Below are 24,690 nucleotides of genomic sequence, written 5' to 3'. Positions count from 1 at the left end.
AAGAGGCAGCGAAACATAGAGCAGTGGGTGGGCAGCCGGGGTATTGGCCACGGGTGTCCTCCTGGAGCCACAGGGGAACCAAAGAGATACACTGAAAACACCCCAAAGTGACCCTAGGCCAAACACACACACACACACACACACACACACACACACACACCAATACACTTGGATTCCCTCGGACACGACAGTCAAACAACCGAGGCTGAATCGCATGCACAACTACTCAAACACGGACCGACCACATTACACACCCAAAAGCGTGGGAACACATACACAGCCCTCAGGCCACCCGAATATACCCGGTAGAAGGGCACACCTTCCAAACACCCAGCATTCGTGTGCACACATCCTTCACCCACAGACACACAGATACACACACAGCGAAATCCAGAGAAACAGGCCGACCGCGGCAGCCAACCACGTGCGCACACACACTTCAGGATATCAAAAACACAGACAACCCTCGGAAGGGGCCACGTGCGCTCACATCCCGCCCCGGGAACACACTGTCACCATCCTCCGACCCACTAACAGTGGATACCCGGCACACCGCCGCTGTCCTCCGCAGGAACTGCGTCTGGGGTACCGGGACCCTTTCCCACACGTTCCCCCTGGCCTGGGGTAGCGGCGAGGACACGCCAGCACCGGGCTCCTCCCCCGCCATGATGGAAGGACTGACTGACACTCGCGCAACCAGTCGGGTGTCTTCTTCTCGATCCGATTAACCGTTTAACTCCTTTGTTCCCGTGCGAGCAGCTGCTAGGCAGGACGCTCTGGAGAGAGCAGCGTTCAGGCGACCCCTCCCCGCCGGGACCTGGGCTCTGCGTGGGCGGGAAGGGCCCCCCCATTCTTTGGGTGGCTGTCCCCCACTAGCTGGGACCAAGGAGGAGCGGGGCGGCGCTGACAGCCGCGGCGGGCGGGGGGCGGGGAGGGGCGGGACGGGGGTGGGGGAGCCGTGCTGGCGCCGAGCCGCGCGCGGAGCGCGGAGAGCGCTGCGGGGTACCGAGCCGAGAGCCAGACGCCAACAGGAAGCCTCCGCGCCCGGCCCGGGGGCGATCAGCCCGTAGCGCCCCCGGGTCTGTCCCCGGGGCGCCATGGCCCCACCGAGGCCGGGCGCACCGGCGGGGCTCCGGGTGCGTCGGCTCGCGCGCAGCTGAGCAGGGTGTAGTTTGGAGAGGCCGGGGCCCCCTGGGGTGCAGGTGGGGGCCGGCGCCATGGAGCCCCCAGCCGCCCCCTCGGAGAGGAGCCTGTCTCTGTCTCTGCCCGGGCCCCGGGAGGGCCAGGCTACCCTGAAGCCGCCCCCCCAGCACCTGTGGCGGCAGCCGCGGACCCCCATCCGTATCCAGCAGCGCGGTTACTCCGACAGCGCAGAGCGCGCAGAGCCGGAGCGGCCGCCACACCGGCCCATAGAGCGCGCGGATGCTGTGGACACCGGCGACCGGCCCGGCTTGTGCACGTCCCGTATGTCCTGGCCCTCGTCCTTCCACGGCACCGGCACCAGCAGCGGCGGTGCGGGGGGAGGCAGCTGCAGGCGGTAAGACTCCGGGAGGCGGACGCGCGCGGAGCCAACAAGCGCGCAGGGAGGATGCAACTCGCCTCGCTGACCGCAAGGGGACGCTGTGAGGCGGGTGGAATCTGTGTGACTGGCGGCGGTAGGGGTGGGGGGAAGTTATTTTGCGGGGGCATCCGGAATCCGGCCCCTGGTGGTGTACTGTACCCGAGGCTTGTACTGAAGCCGAACCTGGGGTTGACTTGGGGGCGCCATGCTGCGTGTGGCATTAACGGGATCTGGGTTGAAGGCTGCAGCTTTAGGGGTCTATATCCTTAGTCGGTAATAGTGCAGGACAGTGGCTAGGCTGGGTACCATTTCCAGGGATTCTCCTGGAAACATTGTACTGAAAGCTAGATTCACTCTTTGGGGATGCCCAAGGGGGCGCTGTGAGGGGGTGGCGCCTTTTAGGACCAGTGTTTCCTCCAGACTGAGGGCCTCTCATGGCCCTTCTAGGGAGTGGAGAACTGTATGGGATGGGGAGGAAGGCATTCGTGGACTCGCCCTGCAGCAGCTGGAGTCAGAAATCCAGAGAGGGCCTCTTTGGGGGAGCACTGTGTTGGGGGCCTGTGTGCTGAGTGGAGCTCCCTTCTTAAGGCAGGAGAGTTAGGGTTCAGTAGCTGCATAGAGGAGGGAGCAATGTCCAGCGGGTGCACAGTCCCAGCAGAGGGTGAAGAAGTCCCTGCCTCCCCAGGTGACAGCGTTAGTGAGGGCGTGTCGTTGGCTCTCACTATCTTCTCACTGACCTCAGTTGGCTCCAGCTGTTAGGGTAGGACCAGCTGTGGTTACCTTAGTTGTGTGCTTTGCCTGGATTTCTGAGGTTCTGTGATTGTAACATGGGGACAGTGTGTGTGCTTCAGGGATAGTGATAATTATGGCAGTGGGAAAGTGTGTGCTCCTAGGACGGTGATTTTGTGATTTGTGTACTTCTGGGACAGTGACTCTGACAGTGACTCTGTGCTACTGAAATACTGTGACCATGTGGCTATATCGCGCCCCCAGGATGTTGTGATTGTGTCAGTGATGGTGTGTGTTGTTGGGATACTGTGATTGTAACAGAGTAACTATCTGCTCCCAGGACAGTGATTGTGACAGTGACTGTATGTGCTGCTGGGACAGTGATTGTGACAGTATGCATTCCTGGGATGGTAGCATTGAGATGTGTACACTCCTAGGATGATGTGATTGTGTCAGTAGGACTGTCCGTTCTACCTGGGACACTGAACTTGAGACACTGTGGTGTGCTCTTGGCTGCCATTGTGCCCTGTGCTTGAGAGTGTGTTCTGACTTTCGGGGTGTGTTCCTGTGTGCCTGGTGTGCTGTCCTCTAACCACCTGGTGCTCCGATAGTGCTAGAGATCTGACTGTGTATGCTCCGGTGACATGAGTGACTGACAGCTTTGATTCTGTGCTTTGCCTGCCCCCCATGGGTGCCCCTCTTCTTGGGACACCACTAAGACAAATTTGGGCCTCTCACTCTTGGAGTTCTCAAGGGAGGCCCCTCTAGGAGTGGAGTTCCCAAGGGAGGCCCCTCTAGGCTGTGACCCTACTATTCTACCTCTGGAGACCTCCAGCAGGCACCACAGCCCCCCAGGCCACCTCCACCCACCTCCATTCAAGGCACACCCAGCCCCTTGCCCCACCAGGAAGTGTCATAAGCCCCGCACACACAGCCTGATATTTCCCAAAGGGAACCAGAGACAAGCTGAAGGAAAACAAACTGGAATCAACAGGAAATGCCAAGACCAAGGGCAGCATGCCAGGTCACTGTTCTGAGAGACCGAGGAGGGGGTGGGGTGCAGTAGGAACTGGGCCCTATTCCCTTTTAAGGCCCCAGGGACTCCCCTTATCCTGGTCTTGGGGTGCTGACTCTCAGGGGACGGCGGCTGAGTGGTAATAATCATTATCTTAGTGTCATCCATCTCCTAAATGGCTCACTGTCAGGCTCCATGTGGGGGACTTTTTCACATGTCCTCATCCCCTGGGTCTGGCGAGGTACTCCTATTGGACAGATCAGGAAACTGAGGCTGAGAGGGGCAAAGTCCCTTCTCCTTCTTGCCCAAGTTCACACAATCAGGAAATGGCAGAACTGAGATTCCACCATAGGTCTATCTGATGCCTGGGTGTCCTGGCCGCTGTGAGCTTCAGTTTCCCCATCTATAAAGTGGGGCTGTGGTCAGCACTGCCCTGTGGGTGTTGCTTTGAGACTTCTGTGAGATTCGGGATGTGTGTAAAGGACTTAACACAGGGAGTGCTCAGTAGCTAGTCACTCAGGGCCCTGAATTCGGGAGAGGAGGTGGAGCCTGCTTAGACCCTGTTCCTCCAGGATGGAAAGAAAAAACAGGAACCTCAACCACATGCCAGCAGGTTTCTGTTTCACAGGTTTCTGTGGCCTATGTAGCCTCCAGGGGCTGTGGCGGGAGGGAGGGCATTGGTGCCAGTATCCTTCCCTGACTCCCAGGCAGAAGGAGGAAGGGGGAACTGAGAGACCTCCAATGGGAACCTTGCTTTTTAGAATGGGCATTCTGCCAGCCCAGTTCTCCGGAAGATGGTTCTACCAGTGCACACACAGGGGGTTCCAGCGCTTCCCACAATGGAGTTTATGCAGCCACCAAACAGTGGGTCCAGGGAGCCCTCCAGACTTGAGTCACAGGTACCTCCAGAGAGGACACTGTCCTCCGTCCGTGACCTGGGAATATATAAACCTACGCTCTTGGGGCCCTGCAGGGCTGAGTCACGACACCGCCACGATCTGTCAAGAGGCAGATGGAGCACCAGGAAGAGGGCTCTGGTGGTGAGATGGGGGGGCTTGACTTAATTGGTGGTGGGGCCAACGTATCGACCCCTGCGGCCCCCTTTAGGCCCCCAAATTCTCCCCACAGAGAGGGACGCTGCCTGATCCCAGGCAGCCGGAAATGGGGTCTCTCTTTGGCTGGTGGTCTCTGTCCCCGCTTGGGTCCTCTTTTTCCCTTGTCTCTGGCGATCCCTTGACCCTGGCTGAGCGGGTGTCTCCGCGCGCCCCCTGCTGGGCAACGAAAAATGCACAGACTGAGTGTACGCTCCTAGTCCGAACCTGTGTGCGGTACCGGTCCCTGAGCAGAGCTAAGTCGCCGCCACCGCCACTGCCGCGGCGCCCACTGTTATTATTTAATGCTTACTGACGCTTGGGAATTCGGGCGCCAGGCCGGCCGACCGCAGGCTGCGCGTGAGATCTGCGCCTTCCCCGGGTGGGTTGGGACCAGGCCGCCACCTCCATCCTCCAAGCGGAGCGCGGTGGAGACTGCCGCCTGGCGGGTGGCGAAGAAATTAGCGGAAAAGTTGCGGAAGCGGAGTTCCCGTCTGGCCTCCGCGGTCCTGCCTATGCCCTTGCCCACGCCCGGGCCTCCCAACACCAACCTGCGTTTTAACTCCCAACATCTTTCTTTGGCTTTCCATTTCAGCCGAGGAAACAGAGACAAAGCAGCTTGCCCGAGGTCACACAGCCAGGAAGGGCAGAACTGGGGTTAAAAACCAGGTCTCCTCGGCTTCAGATCAGTGGGTGAGATTCAGATTGTGCCCCTGCCCGCTGACTGTCTCTCTCTCTGACTTGGGGCCAGCGATCAGGCCTCCTTATGCCTCAGTTTCCTCAGTAAACCGTGCTGAATAAGATCTGCCCACCCCCCAGGCTGAGATAGCTGACATCAGGGCTGGGCAGCCAGGAGCTGGTGTCTTGAGAACTACACTTCCTCAAAATGACTTCAGCAGAGAAGGGGGCGTCCCCCACACCACAAACCCAGGCCCTGGTGCCCCTCTCACCAGTAACAGATTGACTGCAAGCTCCTCTGAGTTGCAGGAAACTGGGGCTTTGGGCCTGGGGGAACTACAGACACAGCTGTGACGACAGAGTTTTGGAGGGCATCTGAGCCCACTGTTTTCACTCCTGAATAAGAGCGCAAATCCAGCCTTTGCCCTTGACTTGCTGTGTGACCTTGGGAAAGGACTTCACCATCTGAGCCTCAGTTTCTTCATCTGTAACAGGGCCATTCATCCCACATTGATCGAGCATTTTCGGGTTGTGACTGAAGATAATGAGATAGACCCACTTGCTCCCTCTTGGAGTTCTGAGACTCTAGGTAGGTGAGAAAGAAATAGCAAGTAAAGGGATATGATAGCTCTAGATGGTGACACGTGGGACATGAAGAAAAATATCCTGGGGACAAGGAAGGCCTCTTTGAGGAGGTGACATTTGAGTAGAAACCTAAATAAAATGAGAGAGAATGGTATACAGGTGTCTGAGGGAATAGCCAGTGCAAAGGTCCTGAGGTAGGAGTGTGTCTGACATATTGGAGGAAATGTAGGGAGGCAAGTATGGCCAGGGCAGAGTGAGCAAAGGGTGAGTGGAAGGAAATGAAGCAGGGAAGTGAGGGGCAGTTCACCTCCCTCGTAGGCCATGGTCAGGGTTGGCTTTAGGTCTCAGTTTACATCTGACTTCTTAGAAAGGGACAACAGTCACTGACTAGAAGGAAGCTAAACCGTGAAGGGCCCAGTGGCTAAAGTCCCAGTCTCTGGAATCAGACAACTGGATTTATAATCCAGCTCTTCTCCTTCCAGTCTGGGTGACCCTGGCCAAGGACCCTGTTCCCAAAGTCTGATGTGGCAATGGCTGGAGATGTTTTATTTGTCATGATTGAGGGGAGCTACTGTCACCTAGTAGTAGAGGTCAGGGATTCTGCTACTGCTATGAGTGCACAGGACTGCCCCCACCACTTCCATCCCCACCCAGGACAAAGGATTATCAGGTGCCAAATGTCAGTAGTGCTCAGGTTGGGAAACCATGCTTTCCCAATGAGGTGGTATCACCTTCATGGGGGCAAAATTTGGTTCTTAGGATGGATGTGTGAAAAAAAAAATCTTTATGTACAAAGCCCTGATATACAAACAGCACATAAACAAATATACAGTATTTCTGTGGTATTAGCATTTCATCGAGGAGGCAATTAGGGGGAAATGTTTAGGCAGTAATAAAATACAGAGTGACAAAAACTGATCTAGAGCCTGAATCAGCCACTCATTGGCTGTGTGACTTTGAGCAGGTTGGAGAGAAGCATCTCTCCACGACTCAGTTTACCCATCCGTAAATTGGGGACAACAATAGTATCGCTTTGTGGGTGTCTTGTGAGGATTAAATAAGAGCATAGCTACCATGTTTCCCCGAAAATAAGAGCTAACCAGAAAACAAGCCCTAGCATGATTTTTCAGGATGACATCCCCTGAACATAAGCCCTAATGCATCTTTTGGAGCAAAAATTAATAATACACGGTCTTATTTTTGGGGAAACAGGGTAGAGGTGCTGAATCACAGGAAGCATTCTGAAGATCTGGTGCCATTATTGTCGTCATCTGTATCCTCTATACATCTGTATCCTAGTACACTGGCTGACACATTATAATCTCTCCATAAATGTTTTGTCAAATAATAATAGTCTTAACTAACATTCAGTGAGTGTTTACTACGTCCAGACACTTTTCTGAGCTTTTCACATGTCCATCCACGAGGTGCGTAGTATTATTACACCCATTTTACAGGTGGGAAAACTGAGGCTCTGTGAGAGGAAGTGACTGGCCAAGGTCAAATGACTCAGTGCCAGAAACCAGACTCAAGCCTGGGCCATCGACTCTGGGCCCCATGACAGCAGAGCTAACAGGTAGAAAGGTATTCATAGAGGTGGGGCCCTAAAATAGAGATTGGCCCATTTTTCTTATTTAAAACAAGCTTCTTCCCATTCCCTAACTCCTAAGAGCCACAGACAGGTTGGAGTAGGGTCTGGAATTATAACCAGCTGGCTCACTTTGTTCAAGGGTCTTCACCTCTCTGAGTCTCAGTTTCCTCATCTGTGAAAGGGGATAATGTGCCCCCCAGAGTCACAGTAGTTGGGCATACAGAGCCACTGCCGGGGTCCCAGAAAGTCCTCATGCCTGTGTACTACTGTGGGAGTCAGTGCTGAAGGGAGGTTGAATTCTTGGGGTCACCTCATGAGCTGTGGGGCCTCAATTCTAAGAGGTGTCTCAGAGACTCTAAGGAGTGTCTTGAGATTGTGAACATATTCAGATCTTCTAGGGGTGTTATAAGACATGTCTCAGAAGCTGTGGGAGGGCATTCTGGGAGGTGGTTAAGGATTGTGGGTGGATCTTGGATTCTGGGGGTAGCCTAGGGTTGTAGAACAGTTTTAGGAGCTGTGGAGGAATCTAGTTGTGCCCCTGGGGTTTTGGTGGCATCTCCATGGTTATGGGAGCACCCCGGAGTCTAAAGTCACCTCTGAGGTTATATTGGGGGTCTCTGCTATTGTGGGGGCATGTCAGGGATGCTGTGGAGCCACTCAGGGATTGGGGAACATCTGAGGGACTGGAAGCATTTCTGGCATCTGTGAGGAATGCCCATGTCTGTGGGAATGCTTTGTGGCTCTGGGGGATTCTGGCGGTACTCTGGTGGGGGGGGGGGGCCTCTGCATGACTCAGGGGTGGTGGAGGGGCTCTAGGGGATTTGGGGGACATCAAGTAACTGAAGCAGTGGTTCTGGGATTTGAAGGGGTTTCTTGTGGGTTTTCAGAACACCCCTGGCACTTGTAGGTGTGTCCTGGGATTCTTGGGGTGCTGCTGAGGTTTGTGGTGATGTCTCAGTCACGATGAGGACACTATGGGGGACATCCGGGGAGCTGTGTTCTCTCAGAGCACTTCTGGCTTTTGTGGGGGAACCCAGGGATTTGGGGTATACCCTCGGGTAGTGTGTGGGCATCTCAGGGATAGTGGCGGCACTCCCTGGGATTGTGGGGACGTCTGAGGGACTTTAGGGACACCCCTGAGGTCTGTGGGACCTCTCAACACCATGGGACTTGTGAGAGCGCCCTAGAAATTTGGGGAGGTGCGTCCCAGGTGTTTGTAGAGACATTTCCAGCGATAACGAGGACATTAGAGGGACTCAGGGCCCCCTGGGGTCTGTGGGGTGTCCCTGCTGCAGCCCTGCATCTCCCCAGGCCCGCCCCGCCCAGGGGCGGCCCCAGCGCGAAGCCGGAAGGGCCGAGGAGGCCAGGCGGGGTGGGGCCGGAGGGGCCGGTGGGCCCCAGGGCTGGGCGGCCGGCCTGCGTGGGCCGCGCCGGGCGGGCAGCGCTGTTCCCCAGCGCCCGCCAAGGCAGGGCCGTCCCGCGCCCCCCGCGGGCATGGCGCGGCCGCGTGGCCTGGGCTGCATCCCCGAGCTGCAGCTGGCCGCCTTCCCGGCGGCGGCGGCGGAGGACGAGGCATTCCTGCCGGAGCCCCCGGCCCCCCGCGCGCCCCGCTGGCTACGTTCGCCGCCCTCCTCTCCAGTCTTCTTCGCCAGCCCGTCCCCAACTCTCCGCAGGCGCCTTTGGCTTCTCCGCAGTTTCCAGGATTTCGGCCGCCAGGCGTGGGCCGGGTAAGTGCGCCCAGGTGGCTGTGGGTTCGAATTTCCACCGGCCACCTGACGCGCGCCAGTGTCTGGGTTACATAGCTGGCTCCGCCCAGCTTCACTTATTCCTCTTCCGTCACAAGGCAGCGATAAAAATCATCCCTGGCCTGCCAGTGTTGCCGTGGAGACATCTGATAGGGCATGCAGTAGGCGCTCAATATAACACTACGTTCCTCCCACTTCCTGTGCAGACCTGAGGCTGCAGTCAGGCTTTGGGAGAGCGAGGCCAACCTGCCACCCCAGGTGATCTGAGGACGCCTGTTCAGTTCTGTTGGCCTTAGTCTAGCGGCCTGTGAAATGGGGCCAGCGGTGCCCTCGGGGTTGCTTTACCAGGAGGCTTGCTGGTCACCGCGTGCGCCGGGCACGGAGGGCGAATGGAAGTACCCTTCTTGGCCAGACCCGGGTGGGCGAACAGCCTGGGGGTGAGAAGCCTGGCGCCACATCTGGTCTCATTTTCCAGTGTCCCTTTATCCTGGAAACCGAGGTTGGCAACCCGGAGGTGGGCACGGGCTAGAGCTGGAGGTTCTCCGGAGCTGGGAGAGGGTCCTCTGCTTGCCCCTTACCATTACTCTGCGTACACACTTGTTTAGAACCAGAGTCCCGAGACACAGACTAGGAGAGGGCACTGTGGGTACGGACAGGACGCGGACCCAGCGAAAGACTGGGAGCCGAGAGAGAAGAGGAGGAGGGTCGGGGCCTCTGGGATCCCGGCATGGAGCTGGGGATGGGAAGGCGGGGGAAATAAGGGCCGCTCTCGGGTTTCACTCTGTGTCTCTGTCTCCACTTATCTGTGTCCAGTCTCGCTTCAGTCCCCCAGCTCCGCATCCCCCGCATCCGTCGTCCCTCACCCGAGTTTGTGTCCCAGACCCCGCAATCTGCTGGCGCGGGCGCCTTGTCCCCCCGGGGCACCCGGCGCTCTGAGACTTTCTGCGGGCACAGCTTGACGTCAGGATTAGGGGAAGGCGGGGCCAGAGTCAGAGGGGGGGCGGGCCCGGAGCCCGGGAACCGGAGCCCGGGGCACCGCCCCCCCCTCAGGCCAGGGGGAAGGGAGGCAGGCGAGATGTGTGCGCAGAGTTCCGCAGGGCCCTACAGGAGGAGGCAGGCGTGGAGCCCGCGGGGCGCTGCGAGGACGCCAGAACACCCGGGGCAGTGCCTCGGGGGTCACCGGGAGGGCAGGTGTGGAGGCAGCTCCGGCAGCGGCCGCAGACACCTCGGACCTGGCGAGCTGTGCACGCCACAACACGGTGCCTTCTCCGTCCCCATGCGCGCCCCTACAGCGCTTGGCACCCATGCGCTCCAGTTCAGCCCGCCGGGCCAGGCCCCGGCCCCCTGCCCTAGCACTGCCCCACGCAGGCCCTGAGTCCCTGTTCCACTTCTCCTTCAGCGACGAGGACACCTGTTGGCACCCTCCAGGCAGATCTGTCAGGTGGGTGGCCCGGGGCCAGTCCCCTCCTTTTCCACCAGAGGGCTCTGACTGCTGGTGGGGGTGTCCAGTTTGCCTTGGGGAGTCTCCAAAGTGGTTTTCAGGGTCTACCTGGAGCCCCAACCCCTTCTCTCGCCCTAAACGCCTGGGTACTGCTCAGGACTTCCTGCAGGTGGCTTCAAAAATGGGTGCTGGGTCCTGCCCCCTTTCTGCCTACCCAAGATGGGATCCCTTCAGCCTCTGCACCCCTAAACCTGGGCTTCTGGCATTCACCCTGGCAGCAAGCATGGGTGTCCAGGGTCACCTGGGCTCCACTCCCGGGCCACCGGCCTCCAGCCAGGTCCCTGGGCCCTTACCCTTCCTCTCTCCTTGCTAAGGCTGCCAGGCTGAAAAGCAAGCTGGGGTGGGGGTGGGGAGGAGATTGGTGCTGCAACTGCTGCGGGTATTTAGAATCTCCTGGACAGTTGTGAGACAGAGAAGTTGCCTTTAGGTTTTCAGAATTCTTGGGGTACCCCAGCCATGTTTTTGGTCCCCCCCACCAAGCCCTTCAGACAACGGGACACACACATGCTCCCTAACACTGGCACACTCCACGTACACAGCCACAGATCACACACACACACACACACACACACACACACACACACACACACGGCAGTCAGGATCACCCAGTGTTTACTATGTTGGGCATGGGTCTCCTGGCTGGTGGGGGCAAAAAGAGAACCCACAATTGACCCATGGCCATGGTGACACACAGACTACAGTACCCCTGGCTTCACACAGCCGTGTATACACTGCACTGCCAACAGGAACACACTCTCACTGCAACACATACCCAGGCCTGATTCCCACCTCCATACGGCTGCACACAGGCACACACCTGATACCAACTCAGGAGTCAGGGACAGTCACAGGACATGTGCAGCACACAGGTATACCATTACAACGTCAGCCGGACTCACAGATCCGTGAACACGGGTTCTCCTGAACACCACCCTCCACTCACACATGAACAGACCTTTCTTGTACACCCCACCCCACTAACAGCCATGTCACCTGGCACCACATGCCTGCCTGGCAGACACACCACATTGCCCGCCTTCAACCTCTGTGTGACCTTCACAAAGTAAATGCCAGGCCTTTCCATAAAGGCTGCCTGGCATTTCCTACAAGGGAGTTATGTAGAGTGGGGCAGAAAGAGCCTGGGGAGACACCAGGCCTGCCTGGGGGGAGACAGATACCCAGTGGTTTGGCATGCAGCTTTGTAGCCAGGCTGCCCTGGTTCAAATCCTTGCTCTACCACCAGCCAAGTCAGTCATCCTGTGCCTCAGTTTCTCTCTCTCTGGAAAATGGGGATGAGTGCCTGTCTAGGCATAGCACAGTGCTTAGTGTGTGACATTCAAGAGCAGCTGGCTACTTTCATTGTTGCTATGATTTTTACCAAATGGGATGTGTCCCCTTTCGTTGCTACCCCCACTCCCACCCCGGCTTGTTTGTTTCCCATTGGTCCCTGCAGCAGACTTCTCTGAAGCGTGCGTCTGTCCCTGGGCTGCACAGCCCTCCAGAGGCCCAATTTGATGTTCTGAAGCCCAGGTGGGCAGGCCTAGAGGCCCCAGAAGGGTGGAGGCAGGTAGCAAGTTCACCTAAGAATGCCAAATGGTCAGACTGTCCCAGGTGGAGTTTTGGGCAGGTCGTTTCCCTTTTTTTTTTCCCCCTATAAATTTTATTGGGGAATATTGGGGAATAGTGTGTTTCTCCAGGGTCCATCAGCTCCAAGTCAATCTACGTAGCTGTGGTGCAGCTCAGCTCCAAGTCCAGTCACCACCGTTTTCAGTCTTTAGTTGCAGGGAGCACAGCCCACCATCCCATGGGGGAATTGAGCTGGCAACCTTGTTGTTGAGAACTCACGCTCTAACCAATGGAGCCATCCCGCTGCCCCTCCGGGAGCTCAGTGGCTGCTTGTTGTCTTCAATCTAGTTGTGGAGGGCGCAGCTCACTGGCCCATATGGGAATCAAACCAGCAACCCTGTTGTTCAGAGCTTGAGCTCTCACCAACTGAGCCATCTGACCACCCAGGTCATTTCCCTTCTGGTGGAGTGTCTGGGCATGAGGCTGTGATGTCAGGGCCTGTCAGGCGTATGGCTGGGGGTCCCATTGGGACATCTCTGGTGCAGCCTCTAGCCTGATTTTGGGTCACCCTGAATAGCAGCAGGACAGGGAGGGATGACTCCCCACTGCCTTGGGGGTAGCTGAGACCCCCTTACAGGTTGCAGTTCAACAGGCCTAATCCCCTCCCCCTTGTCCTTCTGCAGCCCAGGGGACATAGCTCCTGGAAGCACAAACAGCAGGGCTCCAGGGAGCCTCTTCCTATCCTGGCCTCTGGGCTCCTGCTTGCAGTAAAGTGAGTCCTCTGGGGCTGCAATATCTGCCCGAGATGCTAGTTGGGCACTGTCTCGGGCTTGGGTCTCACCTTCCCTAAACTGCACTTCAGTTCCTGGGGCAGGGGAAGGGTCCTCTCTACATAGCTATGCGCTGCTCCCCTTCCCAGTGGCACTCAGCAGAGTCAAAAACAAATCCAGCCTGGGCCTTGGGAGATAGGACATGGTTCTCAGGCAGCGAGACCACCCCCCCACCACCACCACCACCATACCTCAGTCTCCTCATTGAACCAGGATGTTATTAGAGTTGGTGGAGACATAACTGGGTTCATGTGTATAACGCACTTTGATAATGCCAGGCCTGGCGAGTACTCAGTAAGTGTCTTGTTATTACTGCTCTATACCTGAAAGTGTCTAATCTGGTACCCCGTACATAGCAGGTGCTCAAGGAATGGGAATTACCACCAAAGGCTCAAGCTCATGATTAAGTATTCCATCTTAAGGTGTGTTTTTTAAATGTCTTTAAAAGAGCAACATATTAAAGTCACCCTTTTTAGTATACATCTATATGAAGTTTTTTTTTTTTTTGGTGGTAAAATAGAAATAACATAAAATTTCCCATTTTAACTATTTTTGAGTGTAAAATTCAGGGGCATTAAGTACATTCACATTGTTGTGCCACCATCCATCTCCAGAACTTTCTCACCTTTCCAAAACTGAAACTTTCTCCATTAATTCACTCCCCATCCCCTCCCCCGGCCCCTGGCACCTCCCCCGGCTTCCTGTCTGTATGGATTTGACTACTCAAGGGACTTCATATAAGTGGAATAGCACAATACTTGTCCTTTTGTGTCTGACTTATTTATTTAGCATAATGTTTTCAAGATTCATCCGTGTTGTAGCATGTGTCAGAATTTCCTTTTTAAGACTGAATAATATTCCATTGTATATATAGATACACCACATTTTCTTTATCCATTCACCCATTGATGGACACAAGTTGTTTCCACCTCTGGGAGATTGTGAATAATGCTGCCATGAGCATTGATGTACAAGGAACTGTTTGAGTTCCCACTTTCAATTCTAGAAGTAGAATTGCTAGATTACATGGTAATTCTATACTTAAATTTTTGAGGAGCTGCCAAACTGTTTTCCACAATGGCTGCACCATTTTTACATTCCCACCAGCAATGCACAAGTATTCCATTCTTTCCACATCCTCATCAACATTTCCTTTCCTTTTTAAAATAACAGCCATCCTAATGGGGTGCAGTGGTCTCGCACTGTGGTTGATTTGCATTTCCCTAGTGACTAATGGAGTTGCCTATCTTCTCATGTGCTTAGTGCCCATCTGTTATCTTCTTTGGAGAAATGTTTAAGTCCTTTGCCCATTTTTTTAATTGGCTTGTTTGCTTTTTGTTGTTGCTGAGTTTTAGTTCTTTATATATTCTAGATATTAATCCCTTATCAGATACATGATTTGCAAAAATTATCTCCTATTTTGTGGACTGCCTTTTCACTCTCTGAATAGTGTCCTTTGAGGCACAAAAGTTTTTAATTTTGAGAAGGACAATCTATTTTTTATTTTGTTGCTTGTGCTTTTGGTGTTATAGCAAAGAAATCACTGCCAAATCCAATGTCATGAAACTTATAAGCATTTTATAGTTTTAACTCTTATGTTTAGATCTTTGATCCATTTTGAGTTCATTTTGTATATGGTATGAGGTAAGGATCCAACTTTTCTTTTGTATGTGGATAACCACTTTTCCCAGCATCATTTGTTGAAAATAATGTCCTTTTCCCATTGAACGGTCTTGGCATACTTGTCAAAAATCATTTGACCACGTATGTGAGTGTTTATTTCTGGGCTGTTTATTCAACCATTGGTTTATATGTCTGTCTATGTAGGACCACACTGTTTTGATTACTGCAGTTTTGTAGTAAGTTTTGAAATTAGTAAGTGCAAGTCCTTCAACTTTGTTCTTTTTCAAGATTGCTTTGGCTATTCAGGGTCCCGTGAGATTCCATATAAATTCTAGAATGGACTTTTTTTTTTTATTTCTGCAAAAAAATGTTGTTGGAATTTTGATAGGGATTGCATTGAATCTGTAGATTGCTTCAGGTGGTATCTATATCTTAACCTTAAGTCTTCCAGTCCATGAACATGGGATGTCTTTCCATTTATTTGTGTCTTCTTTAATTTCTTTCAGCAACATTTTATACTTTTCAGTGTACAAGTCTTTTGCCTCCTTGGTTAAGTTTATTCTTAAGTATGTTATTTATTTTGATGCTAGTGTAAATTAAATTGTTTCAGTAATATCTTTTTTGGATTGTTCCTCGTTAGTGTATAGAAAAGCAGTTGATTTTTGTTTGTTGATTTTGTATCCTGAAACTTTGCTAAATTCATTTATTTAGTCAGTTCCATGAGTTTTGACACGTTATCCCACCACTGGCCCCTTTCTCTTAGCTTCCCTCCTTGGGTTAGATAATTTGCTAGGATGGCCCATAGAACTCAGGAAAACAGTTTACTTACTAGGTTACTGGTTTATTATAAAAGGTACAACTCAGGAACAGCCAGAGAGAAGAGATGTATAGGGAGGAGTGACACGGAGCTTCCATGCCCTCTCCAGTTGTGCCACTTTCCCAGCACCTTGATGTGTTCACCAACCTAGGAGCTTTCTGAACCCTGTCACTTAGGGATTTTGATGGATGTTTCATTATATAGGCATGACTGATTAAGTCATTGGCCATTCCATTGGTGATTAACTCAACTTCCAGCCTCAATCCCTTCCTCAGAGATCTAGGAATGGGGTTGAAAGTTACAACCCTCTAATCACTTGGGGTCTCTCTTGTAAGTAGCACCCCCCATTCTGAGGCTGTCTGGGAGTCCCTAGCAGGCAGTCATCTCATTACCTTACAAAAAGTCACTTTTCACTGCTGAGATTCCCAGGGTTTTAGGAACTGTGTGTAAGGAACACAGGGCAGAGGCCAAATATATACAAACATACACACATACACACATCTTTTCTTATTGCTGAATAGTATTCCATGCTACAATTTATCCATTCACTGTTGGTGTACATTTGGTTTGGTTGTTTCTAGTATCTGGTGATATGAACAGAACTTCTATAAATATTGGTCTGCAGGTTTTTGAGTGGACGTATATTTTCATTCATCTTGGGTAAATACATAGGAGTAGATTTGTTGAGTCATATGGTAAGTATGTATTTAATTTCATAAGAAACTTACCAACGGTCTTTCAGAGTGACTGTACCATTTGGCATTCCCACCAGCAATGAATTAGAGTTCCAGTTGCTTGGAATCCTTGTTACCACTTGTTATTATTGTCAGTTTTTGTTTGTTTCTTTGTTTTTTAGCCATCCTAGTAGGTATGAAGTGATAGTTGCGGTTTAAATTTGCATTTCCCTAAGAACAAATGGTGTTTCCTGTGCTTATTTGCCATCTGGATATCTTCTTTGGTGAACTGCCCAAACTTTTGCTCATTTTTAAATTAAGTTGTCTTGTTGCTATTGAGTTTTGAGAGTTCATTATATATTCTGGATCCAAGTCCTTTGTCATATATTTTCTCCCTGTCTGTAGCTTGTCTTTTTATTCTCTTGACAGTGTCTTTTTTCAGAATGGAAGTTTTAGGTGTATTTAAAAAGCTTTTTGAAGGGGGGGGAGGAGGGGAACAGGACTTTATTGGGGAACAGTGTATACTTCCAGGACTTTTCCATGTCAAGTTGTTGTTCTTTCAATCTTAGTTGAAAGTTCTTTCAACTCAGCTCCAGGTCCAGTTGCCGTTGTTAGTTGCAGGGGGCGCTGCCCACCGTCCCTTGAGGGAGTTGAGGAGTCTACCCGGCAACCTTGTGGTTGAGAGCCTGCGCCACAACCAACTGAGCCATCTGGGAGCTCAGCGGCAGCTTATTGACTTCATTCTAGTTGCCGAGGGCGCAGCTCGCTGGTCCATGTGGGAATCAAACTGGCAGCCCCGTTGCTCAGAGCTCGTGCTCTAACCAACTGAGCCATCTGTCCGCCCCTGAAGTTTGTTTTTAAAGGAAGTTTGAATTTCTCACTATTTAGAATTTCGGGTTTCTTTCCTAAAATTGGAATGTCTGGTTACTCAGGGCTCCAGCCCCACTCTGCTTTGTGTGTTGGCTGCCCGACCCCTTGGAACATCTTTTTTCTAGTGGATGGATTATGCTCTGATGGCGGTCAGGTAAGCAGAGGGCAGCAGTTAACATTTTGGTTTAAGGAGTCACAAGACTTGGGTTTGAATTCTGACCCCACTGTGGTCTTCCTATGTGACCCAGAGTTACATTCTCCTCCCTGAACCTGTTTCTTCATCTATAAAACAGAATCAATGAAGTCCCGTCCCACTCCCTCCTCCCAGAACTAGCCTAGAGAAAAGGCTCAGTATATGGAAGCTGGTGTCACTGTCATGGTCTAAGAAATTTAAAACTTATTTCTTTTTTGTTGTTGTTTTGTTTTGTTTTGTTTTCAAACTTATTAGCAGAGGGACTATTCAAATATAATCTTATGCTGACTCGCAATAAGTAGGGCCGGAAAGGGGAGGGTTCCATTTCCTCCCCCTAACACTGTGTACCCCCCAGAGCATAGCCTGAAGTCTGCTCACCAGTCTAACCCCCTCATTTTAACAATGGAGTAACAGACCAGAGAGTGCAGTGGTCTTCCCAAGGCCACACAGCAAGTTGCAGGCACACAACTCCTGCTGTCATCCTCAGTTCTCCATATCGACTGCCTTGTTGAGTCCATTCCCTAAGTGGTGTATATGGGGCTGATAGACTTAGGATTGCCAATATGTTTTGAGCTCTGTGCCAGGCATCATTCTAAGCATTTTACCTGTGCTAATGCTGGTCACCTGGATGACCTGAGGGAGGGGGTGGTTGTCCCTATTTTGTGGATGAGAAAACTGAAATTCAGTCATTTCTCCAAGTCATACAGCTGGGAAGTGGCATAGCCAGCATCTCCCTGCCTTATCCTGAGGCTCTTGGTCTTGTCAGTATCCCCAGGCTGAGGTTCCACTGTTCTCCCTTTCTGTGTCTGTGTCTCTGTCATACTCTGTCTATATGTCCATTCCAGCCACACCAGCTTCCTTGCTGGCCCTCAAACAAAAACTGAATCCTGCCCCAGGATCTTTGCACTTGCTGTTCCCTTACCCCGGAGTGCTTTCTCCCACCCCCAGACCCATGGCCTTCTCCTTCTCATATATCACCTCCTCAGACAGGCCTGCTTCAACTACAGCAGCTAAAAGCAGCTCTCTAGCAACTTGCGGTCATCCCTCTAGTTTTAATTCTCTGCGTGGCACAGTCCAGTTCATGTATTCATATATTCATTCCTTTATTCATACATTTTATGATTCATTCCATAAACGTGCCAGGCCATGTTCTTGGCCCAAGGGATACAGCAGTGAACAAAGCAGACAGAAATCCCTGATCTATAGTACTTAGTTCTAGAAGGGAAAGCAAACAGTAAAGAAGTAAAATATAGAATATGTCAGCTAAGTAGTATTTTTTTAAGGAAGGGAAATATAAAATGTTAGGACAGCGGTTAGAATTTTAGATGAGTTGGTCAGGGGAGGTTTCCTTGAGGAGGCAACATTTAAGCTGAGGCCTGAGGAGGTGAAAGAGGAGCCACTGGAGATCTGAGCAAGGAAAGTAGCCTGTGCAAAAGCCCTGAGGCGGGTATGTGTCTGGAATGTTTAGGGAACAGTGAGGAGGCCACTGTGGCTGGAGCAGAGTGAATGAAGGGGAGAGTGGGAGGTCAGAGGGCAGGACCACGGGCCGCAGTGAGGACTTCAGCTTTTGCTCTGAATCATCTGGGCACCATAGAAGGTTCTGAGCAGAGGAGGGATGTGACCTGACTTAGGTGTTTACAGGTTTCCTCTGGCTGCTAAAGGGGGAACAGACTGAGGGGCAAAGACAGGAGGCAGGGACCAGGGCAGAGGTGAATGCACTGGTCCAGGCAGCTGTCAGGGGGGCTGGCCGAGGAGGGGGTGAGACGTGGACAGATTCTGAATAGATTTGGGCTGAGTCTGATCTGAGGTATGAAGGAAAGAGTAGAGCCAAGGAGGACCCCACAACTTTGGGGTATACACTGCTGCTAGGTTAAGCTGTTTACCACCCAGCCATCCCCATGTCATCTTTGTGAAGGACACTGGTTTGTCCCCAGCACCTGTAACAGGCCTGGCTCATGAAGACTTTCGGTAACTGTGTAATCTATGCTATTCTTTGTCTCCTATCTATTTTGGGGTGTCTGTCTTTAATGTCCTCTATCTGCCCCCCATCTCTGCCAGGAATCCCCTTGGCCCCCTTGTTCCTCTTAACCTCCCTGATGCCATCTCAGCCCCTGTGGCCCCTGTTCCTCCCCACCTGCAGCTGTGAGGCAGAGAATGGGCCGACGCCATCGCCTGGCCGCAGCCCCCTGGACTCGCAGGCGAGCCCGGGCCTTGTGCTGCATGCCGGTACGGCCACCAGCCAGCGCCGTGAGTCTTTCCTCTACCGCTCAGACAGCGACTATGACATGTCACCGAAGACCATGTCCCGGAACTCGTCGGTCACCAGTGAGGCGTGAGCACCCCTAATCCCATCTGCCAGCCCATCCAGGCCTGGCCCTACCACAGGCTGCTCTTCCCAACGTGGAGGGGTTCACTGCCCAAGCCCCCACACCTGTCCTCCCAGTAAAGGGTAAACAGGCTCAATCCCTTTATAGCATGTTCACCCAATAAGCACCCACCCTATCTATCTCTGCCCCCACGCAGCCACACTGAGCCCCTCCCTCAGGCCCAGCCCCCACCCGTGTCCATACTGTCCTTCCCACCCAACCTATTCATTGGCTGTCAGGGCCTGGCCCCACCTCAGTCTGCATCTCCCGCAAGGAGGGAACACCCCCAGTTGAGCCCCTCCCTCCCACAACTTCCTCCCAGTGTCCACCTCGGCTGAGCCCCCTCTTTCTGCCCTCCTCCAGCCTTCCCTTAGCTAGCCCCCCTTATCATGACCACCTATTGAGGTTTGAGCACCCCCCAGACCTGCTGAGCCCCCTCCCCTCTCATTGGATCCTCCAGCCCTGCCCTTGCCACATCAAGGTACCCATCTCATCCTCTCTAGGCCCCTTCTTGCCCTCTGCCCCTCTCCACCAACTCTTCTTACCAGGCCCAGCCTCTGTAGTGTGTTCAGCCTCCCCCCACCCACCCATCTGAGCCCTTCTCCCTGAATGCCATTTCCTTCAGGACCGGCCCCTGCAGCATGTCCGCCCTTGGGAGGTGTACATGCCCTCTGCCCCCACCCCCAGAGTTGTCTCCCTGCCCAACGGCCTTCCCAGGCCCAGCCCCCACAGAGTGTCCATCCTAGAGTTGCTTCTCTGGCACCCCAGCCCCTCTCCTCCCAGGTCCTTTGACATCCCACTGGGAGGACCCCTGACCTGCTCCTGTCCTTGATTACAGGTACGCTGAGGACCTCATCGTAACACCATTTGCCCAGGTGAGACCACTCCACCTAAGGAAGGAAGGAAGGGGCTACAATCCTGTCCCACCCTTGGGCACAGGGCGCCAGGCCCTGCTTCCCCTTTCCTCATTGTTACTCCTGGTCCCAGGTACTGGCCAGTCTCCGGAGTGTTCGCAGCAACTTCTCACTCCTGACCAATGTGCCCATTCCCAGCAACAGGTGAGTCAAGACTGGGCCCCAACGACCATGATCAGGAGGCTAAGCACGCTTGAGTTCCACTCTCAGCTCTGCTATGTGACTTCAGGCAGGCACTTGACCTCTCTGAGCCTCTGTTCAGGTAATAGCTCTGAGCCAGTAAACCACTGCAATTTGAATGCCTGACACAGAAACTTTTATAAAGAAAGAGGGGTCTAGATACAGGGTGGTGAGGCCATGGGTGGCCAACCACCTCAGCCTCAGGGCCACTCTTGCCCTCAAGCCACCTTGCTGGGCAAATAGCTCCCTGTGGTGCCTCTTTCCCCCTCTATACAAGGAGAAGTGAATAGCGCCTCCATTAGCTAGCTGCTGTGAGGAGTGCAGAAGTGATATATAGAAAGTGCTAGGACATTGCCCAGCACATAGTAAGCACTCACTAAATAGGAGCAGTTCTTATTTGGGGTCAGGGGTATGGCTGAGAGCTGCTGGTCCCTCTGGGAGGGGGGACAGAGCCATCCTCAGGAGGTTCAAGGAGTGGGTGCCGTGGGTGATGAAGCAGGAGCTTTGGAGACACAAGATCTGACCCAACCACTGATCACTTATGTAGACTCCAGGGAGCCGGTTCACCTCCTTGATCCTGTTTCCTCGTTTGTAAAATGGTTTCTTGTGGGTAGGGTTTCCAGGTGGGAGGGAATTCCTGCCTATTCTTAGGAATTTTTTTTGCTTTCCTGTTCCCAAATCCCTAGAAAAGTTGGTCGGGAAATTGGGAAAATTGGCTCCTTGAACCCAGTAATACCCACAATGGGAAATAAACATACTACTCACAATGTATCTCTTAGACATTTTCCCTGTTTATCGCTAGGGTTTCCGGGTGGGAATTCCTGCCCGTTGGGAATTTTTTTCGCTTTCCCGTTCCCGAATCCCGAGAAAAGTTGGTTGGGAAATAGGGAAAATCGGCTCCTTAAACCCAGGTGGTTGGTAGTATTGGCTGTCACTTTGTGGAAACGATTCATTGTGGAGAACAGAAAACAGTTTATATCTCAAGATTTGGGAATGGGAAAGTGAAAAATAATTCCTGAGAACGGGCAGGAATTCCTGCCTGGAAACCCTACTTGTGGGGCTCTGTGAGAGGCTGCAGGTAGAGGACATGGTAGCATGCCTGGGACCCAGTGAGCACTCAGAAAAAGGAAAATCATCACTATCATGGAGAAGGGGTGGCAGGGGTCTGCAGGGGCCCAGGCTGGCACTGGAGCCCCATTTCTTTGCAGGCGGTCCCCACTGAGTGGCCCAACTCTCGTCTGCAAGGCCACACTGTCAGGTAACTATGCCCAGGGGTAATGGAAAAGAACCACTCTTAGTGCCCCAGTTGGGGTCCCTCACCCCGGGTGGTTGATTCACACCATTTTCCAGCAGCCCACTCACCTGGCAGACCCCCATCACCACGGGTTGGGGCCTTGGGGGTCTGCCAGTGGATCTTCTGAGTCACTGCCCCTGCTGCCCCCCTCTCCAGAGGAGACATGTCAGCAGTTGGCCCGGGAGACATTGGAGGAGCTGGACTGGTGTCTGGAGCAGCTGGAGACCATGCAGACCTACCGCTCAGTTAGCGAGATGGCGTCCCACAAGGTGTGCGGGCCTGGGGCGGCAGGGTGGCTGGACCAGTCTGTGAATAAAATAAGGCCTGTAGGGTAGGGCCAACCCCTGGGTGGTGGCTTTAAGACTTGTAGTTCCTATAGTTCTGACTTCTCCCAGGGCCCTGAGAGCTTGGTGTGTGTGCGTGTGCGTGTCTGGCTGTACATCTATCCATAGGCGACCATCTCTTGGAGAGGGGTCCTATCCTTGTATGGTCAATAGGTGTGTATCCGTGGCTGTGGGTGTGTGTGGCTGTTGATTTTTTGGCCATACATTTGCAGTGTGGGGTCAGGGTGTGTTCCAATTGGTTTTGTCAAGAATGGCATACAGATGTGTACCTATGGATGATATGTCGGTGTGCACAGGCTATTCTGAGGGGCTGTAAGTGTGTGGGGCTGTGCTGGAGGGATGTGTATGTCTACAGGTGTGAGTGGGTCCAGGTGCAAATGTGAGTGTGTGTGTGCTTGCAGGGCTGCTGGGGAGGGTACAGGTCTTCCATGTGCAGCTGTGCAGGCTGTGCACTGCACAATTCTAGGGGGCACTATGCAGAAAGCAGGCCATGTGAATTGAATGATGCTTCCTGGAGTTATGCAGGATGGTGGCAGCCCCTGTGGAAGGATGCCTATCAGGAAATGAGTGTGTAGGTGGAGGAGTCAGTATTGGGGGGTGCATACCCCTATGGGTGGAGGTTTGTCGGACCATGTAAGTCTGAGGGCGATTGTGTCCCTGCGGATGTGTTGAGCATCAGAGAATGTGACTGTTTCTCTGAATGTGGATGTGTGAGTGTATGTCTGTGATGGGTGTGTGTGTGTTTTGTGTGTGTATGTGTGTGTGTATATTCTCTTATGGATTTGTCAGGGTACGTTTGTGTCTAAGGCCACATGGGTATTTGTGTTTGTTTGAAAGTGTGCCTGTGGGTGTGATGAGTATGTGTCTGTGTGGCTAGTGTCTGGGTGTTTGTCCCTCGGTGTGTGTCTTCATTTTTTGGGTGTGGGTCTGTGTTCTTAAAAAGGGTGTGTCTGCCTGTAAATATGTTGCACATCAGAGTTGTGACTGTGTGTGTGTGTGTGTGTGTGTGTGGTCAGTGAGTGTCTGTGTGTTCCTGTGTGTCAGTGTCTGGTTGTGTTGGTGTGGAAGGTATGTCTCAGAGTATGTGTCTGAGTGTGTGGAGCATCTGGGTGTGTCCATAAAGGAGACATGTCCCCTCAAGGGGGTGTGTGCCGCCCTGCTTATCCCAGCAGCCCTACCTGGGTCCTGGCCAAGGTCCGTGGGCTGCGATGCCCCTTTAACACCCCCCCCAGCACGAGCTGACATCACATGCAGCCTGCCAGTACTGCAGTGAGCAAGCGTGTGTGTGTGCGCGCACACACACACGCATATACACCTAGACCAGAGCCTCCGAAGCTGCCTCCTGGGACCCTCGCCCTGCCCCCACCCATGGGCAGGGGTCCCTGGCCGCCTCCAGCTGCTGTAGCTGGGGGGCCCATAGGGGTCAGGGGCCGACAGACCATGTAACCAGGGCTGCCACCGGGAGCGCGGAGGGGAAGGGAGCCCCCAGCCCTGCTGGGCCGGCCCAGGCCCCTCCGCGGCTCCCCCTTCCATTGCCCACCTGCCCAGCACCCCACCCCCACCCCAGAGGGTGGCTGTTAACCCCGGGACTCCCCAAGCCCAGCCTGTGTGTGCGGCAGCCCTGAGCAGGGCTAAGACTCCAAGATGCCCTTGGTGGATTTCTTCTGTGAGACCTGCTCCAAGCCATGGCTGGTGGGCTGGTGGGACCAGGTAGGAGACCTCGGAGTGAAGGGTGGGCAGAAGACCGGGCTCTAGCCCTCTGACCTCTAACCCTTCAGCTGCCCCCAACCCCCCATCTGGAATGGTGTGTGCATCTGTGCACGTGTGTCGCCTGGAGATGAATGCTTATGACTGTCTGTGTATGTGGCCCAGGGCTGGGTGTAGATGGTGGGGAGCTGGGGGGTCTCTGTCTGGGTGTGACCATCAGTATACACATGTGTATGTCTTCAGTAGTTTGGGGCCACCTGACCATATGCTTATTTGCCTGGGTTATGGCGTGGCCCTGTCTGAGATCATCTGGCTCTGATGGTGGTGGTGTGTGTTAGGCATATTTGTGAGCCCAGAACTGCGTGGTTTTGGGAGGGCATATGACCCTCACTGTCTGTGACCACCTTATTATATAGGCCCCTTGATTTGTGTGTCTGAGGCTATGTAAAACTGGATAACACAGGAATCTGTGACTCAGTGTGTGGTTTGTGACTTTGGGTATATGTGTCTCTTTCTGTGTACCCAGGGTCTCTGGGCAGCACTGGGAGGAAAGAGCACCCTGTCCTGGTGTGGGCCACACGGGCTCACCCTTCCTACCCAGCTTCCCTTCTGCCTCTGTGGACAGAGTCGGCTTCTGCTTTGGGGGTGCTTTGGCGGAGCTTGGGGGCGGGGAGCCAATGCCCTTTTTCCTCCTTGCACAATGTCACAGCAGACACTGTATGAAGTGGCATGGAGGGACCAGGAAGGGCCCCCAAGCCTGGTTCTGGGTGTACTCTGTTCATCTGGTATCTGTCCACCCCTGAAGTTGGGGGAGAG

The 24,690-nt window shown here is 53.3% G+C and overlaps 1 protein-coding gene across 10 annotated transcripts in view; it reads left to right on the top strand.

The window, feature by feature from the left end:
• PDE4A (phosphodiesterase 4A) overlaps window positions 1-24,690 on the top strand; it is a 43,349-nt gene that overhangs the window by 8,375 nt on the left and 10,284 nt on the right. The window contains exons 1-7 of one of the 10 annotated variants that reach the window (XM_019744923.2): window positions 1,218-1,537; window positions 10,395-10,436; window positions 19,210-19,401; window positions 20,274-20,310; window positions 20,423-20,493; window positions 21,738-21,787; window positions 21,980-22,092. In XM_019744923.2, coding sequence (XP_019600482.1) covers window positions 1,218-1,537; window positions 10,395-10,436; window positions 19,210-19,401; window positions 20,274-20,310; window positions 20,423-20,493; window positions 21,738-21,787; window positions 21,980-22,092 — 825 coding nt within the window. Of the gene's footprint in view, window positions 1-1,217; window positions 1,538-1,854; window positions 4,205-8,090; window positions 8,978-9,010; window positions 9,433-10,394; window positions 10,437-17,004; window positions 17,031-19,127; window positions 19,402-20,273; window positions 20,311-20,422; window positions 20,494-21,737; window positions 21,788-21,979; window positions 22,093-23,441; window positions 23,878-24,690 lie in introns of those variants that run through there. The other 9 variants (XM_019744925.2, XM_019744924.2, XM_019744929.2 and 6 more) reach the window with 9 other exon arrangements.

Source organism: Rhinolophus sinicus, linkage group LG07 (genome assembly GCF_036562045.2).
Source record: "Rhinolophus sinicus isolate RSC01 linkage group LG07, ASM3656204v1, whole genome shotgun sequence".
Classification (NCBI taxonomy): Eukaryota; Metazoa; Chordata; class Mammalia; order Chiroptera; family Rhinolophidae; genus Rhinolophus; species Rhinolophus sinicus.
Note: the sequence above shows the minus strand (reverse complement) of the source record. Positions and strands in the feature narration are given on the sequence as shown.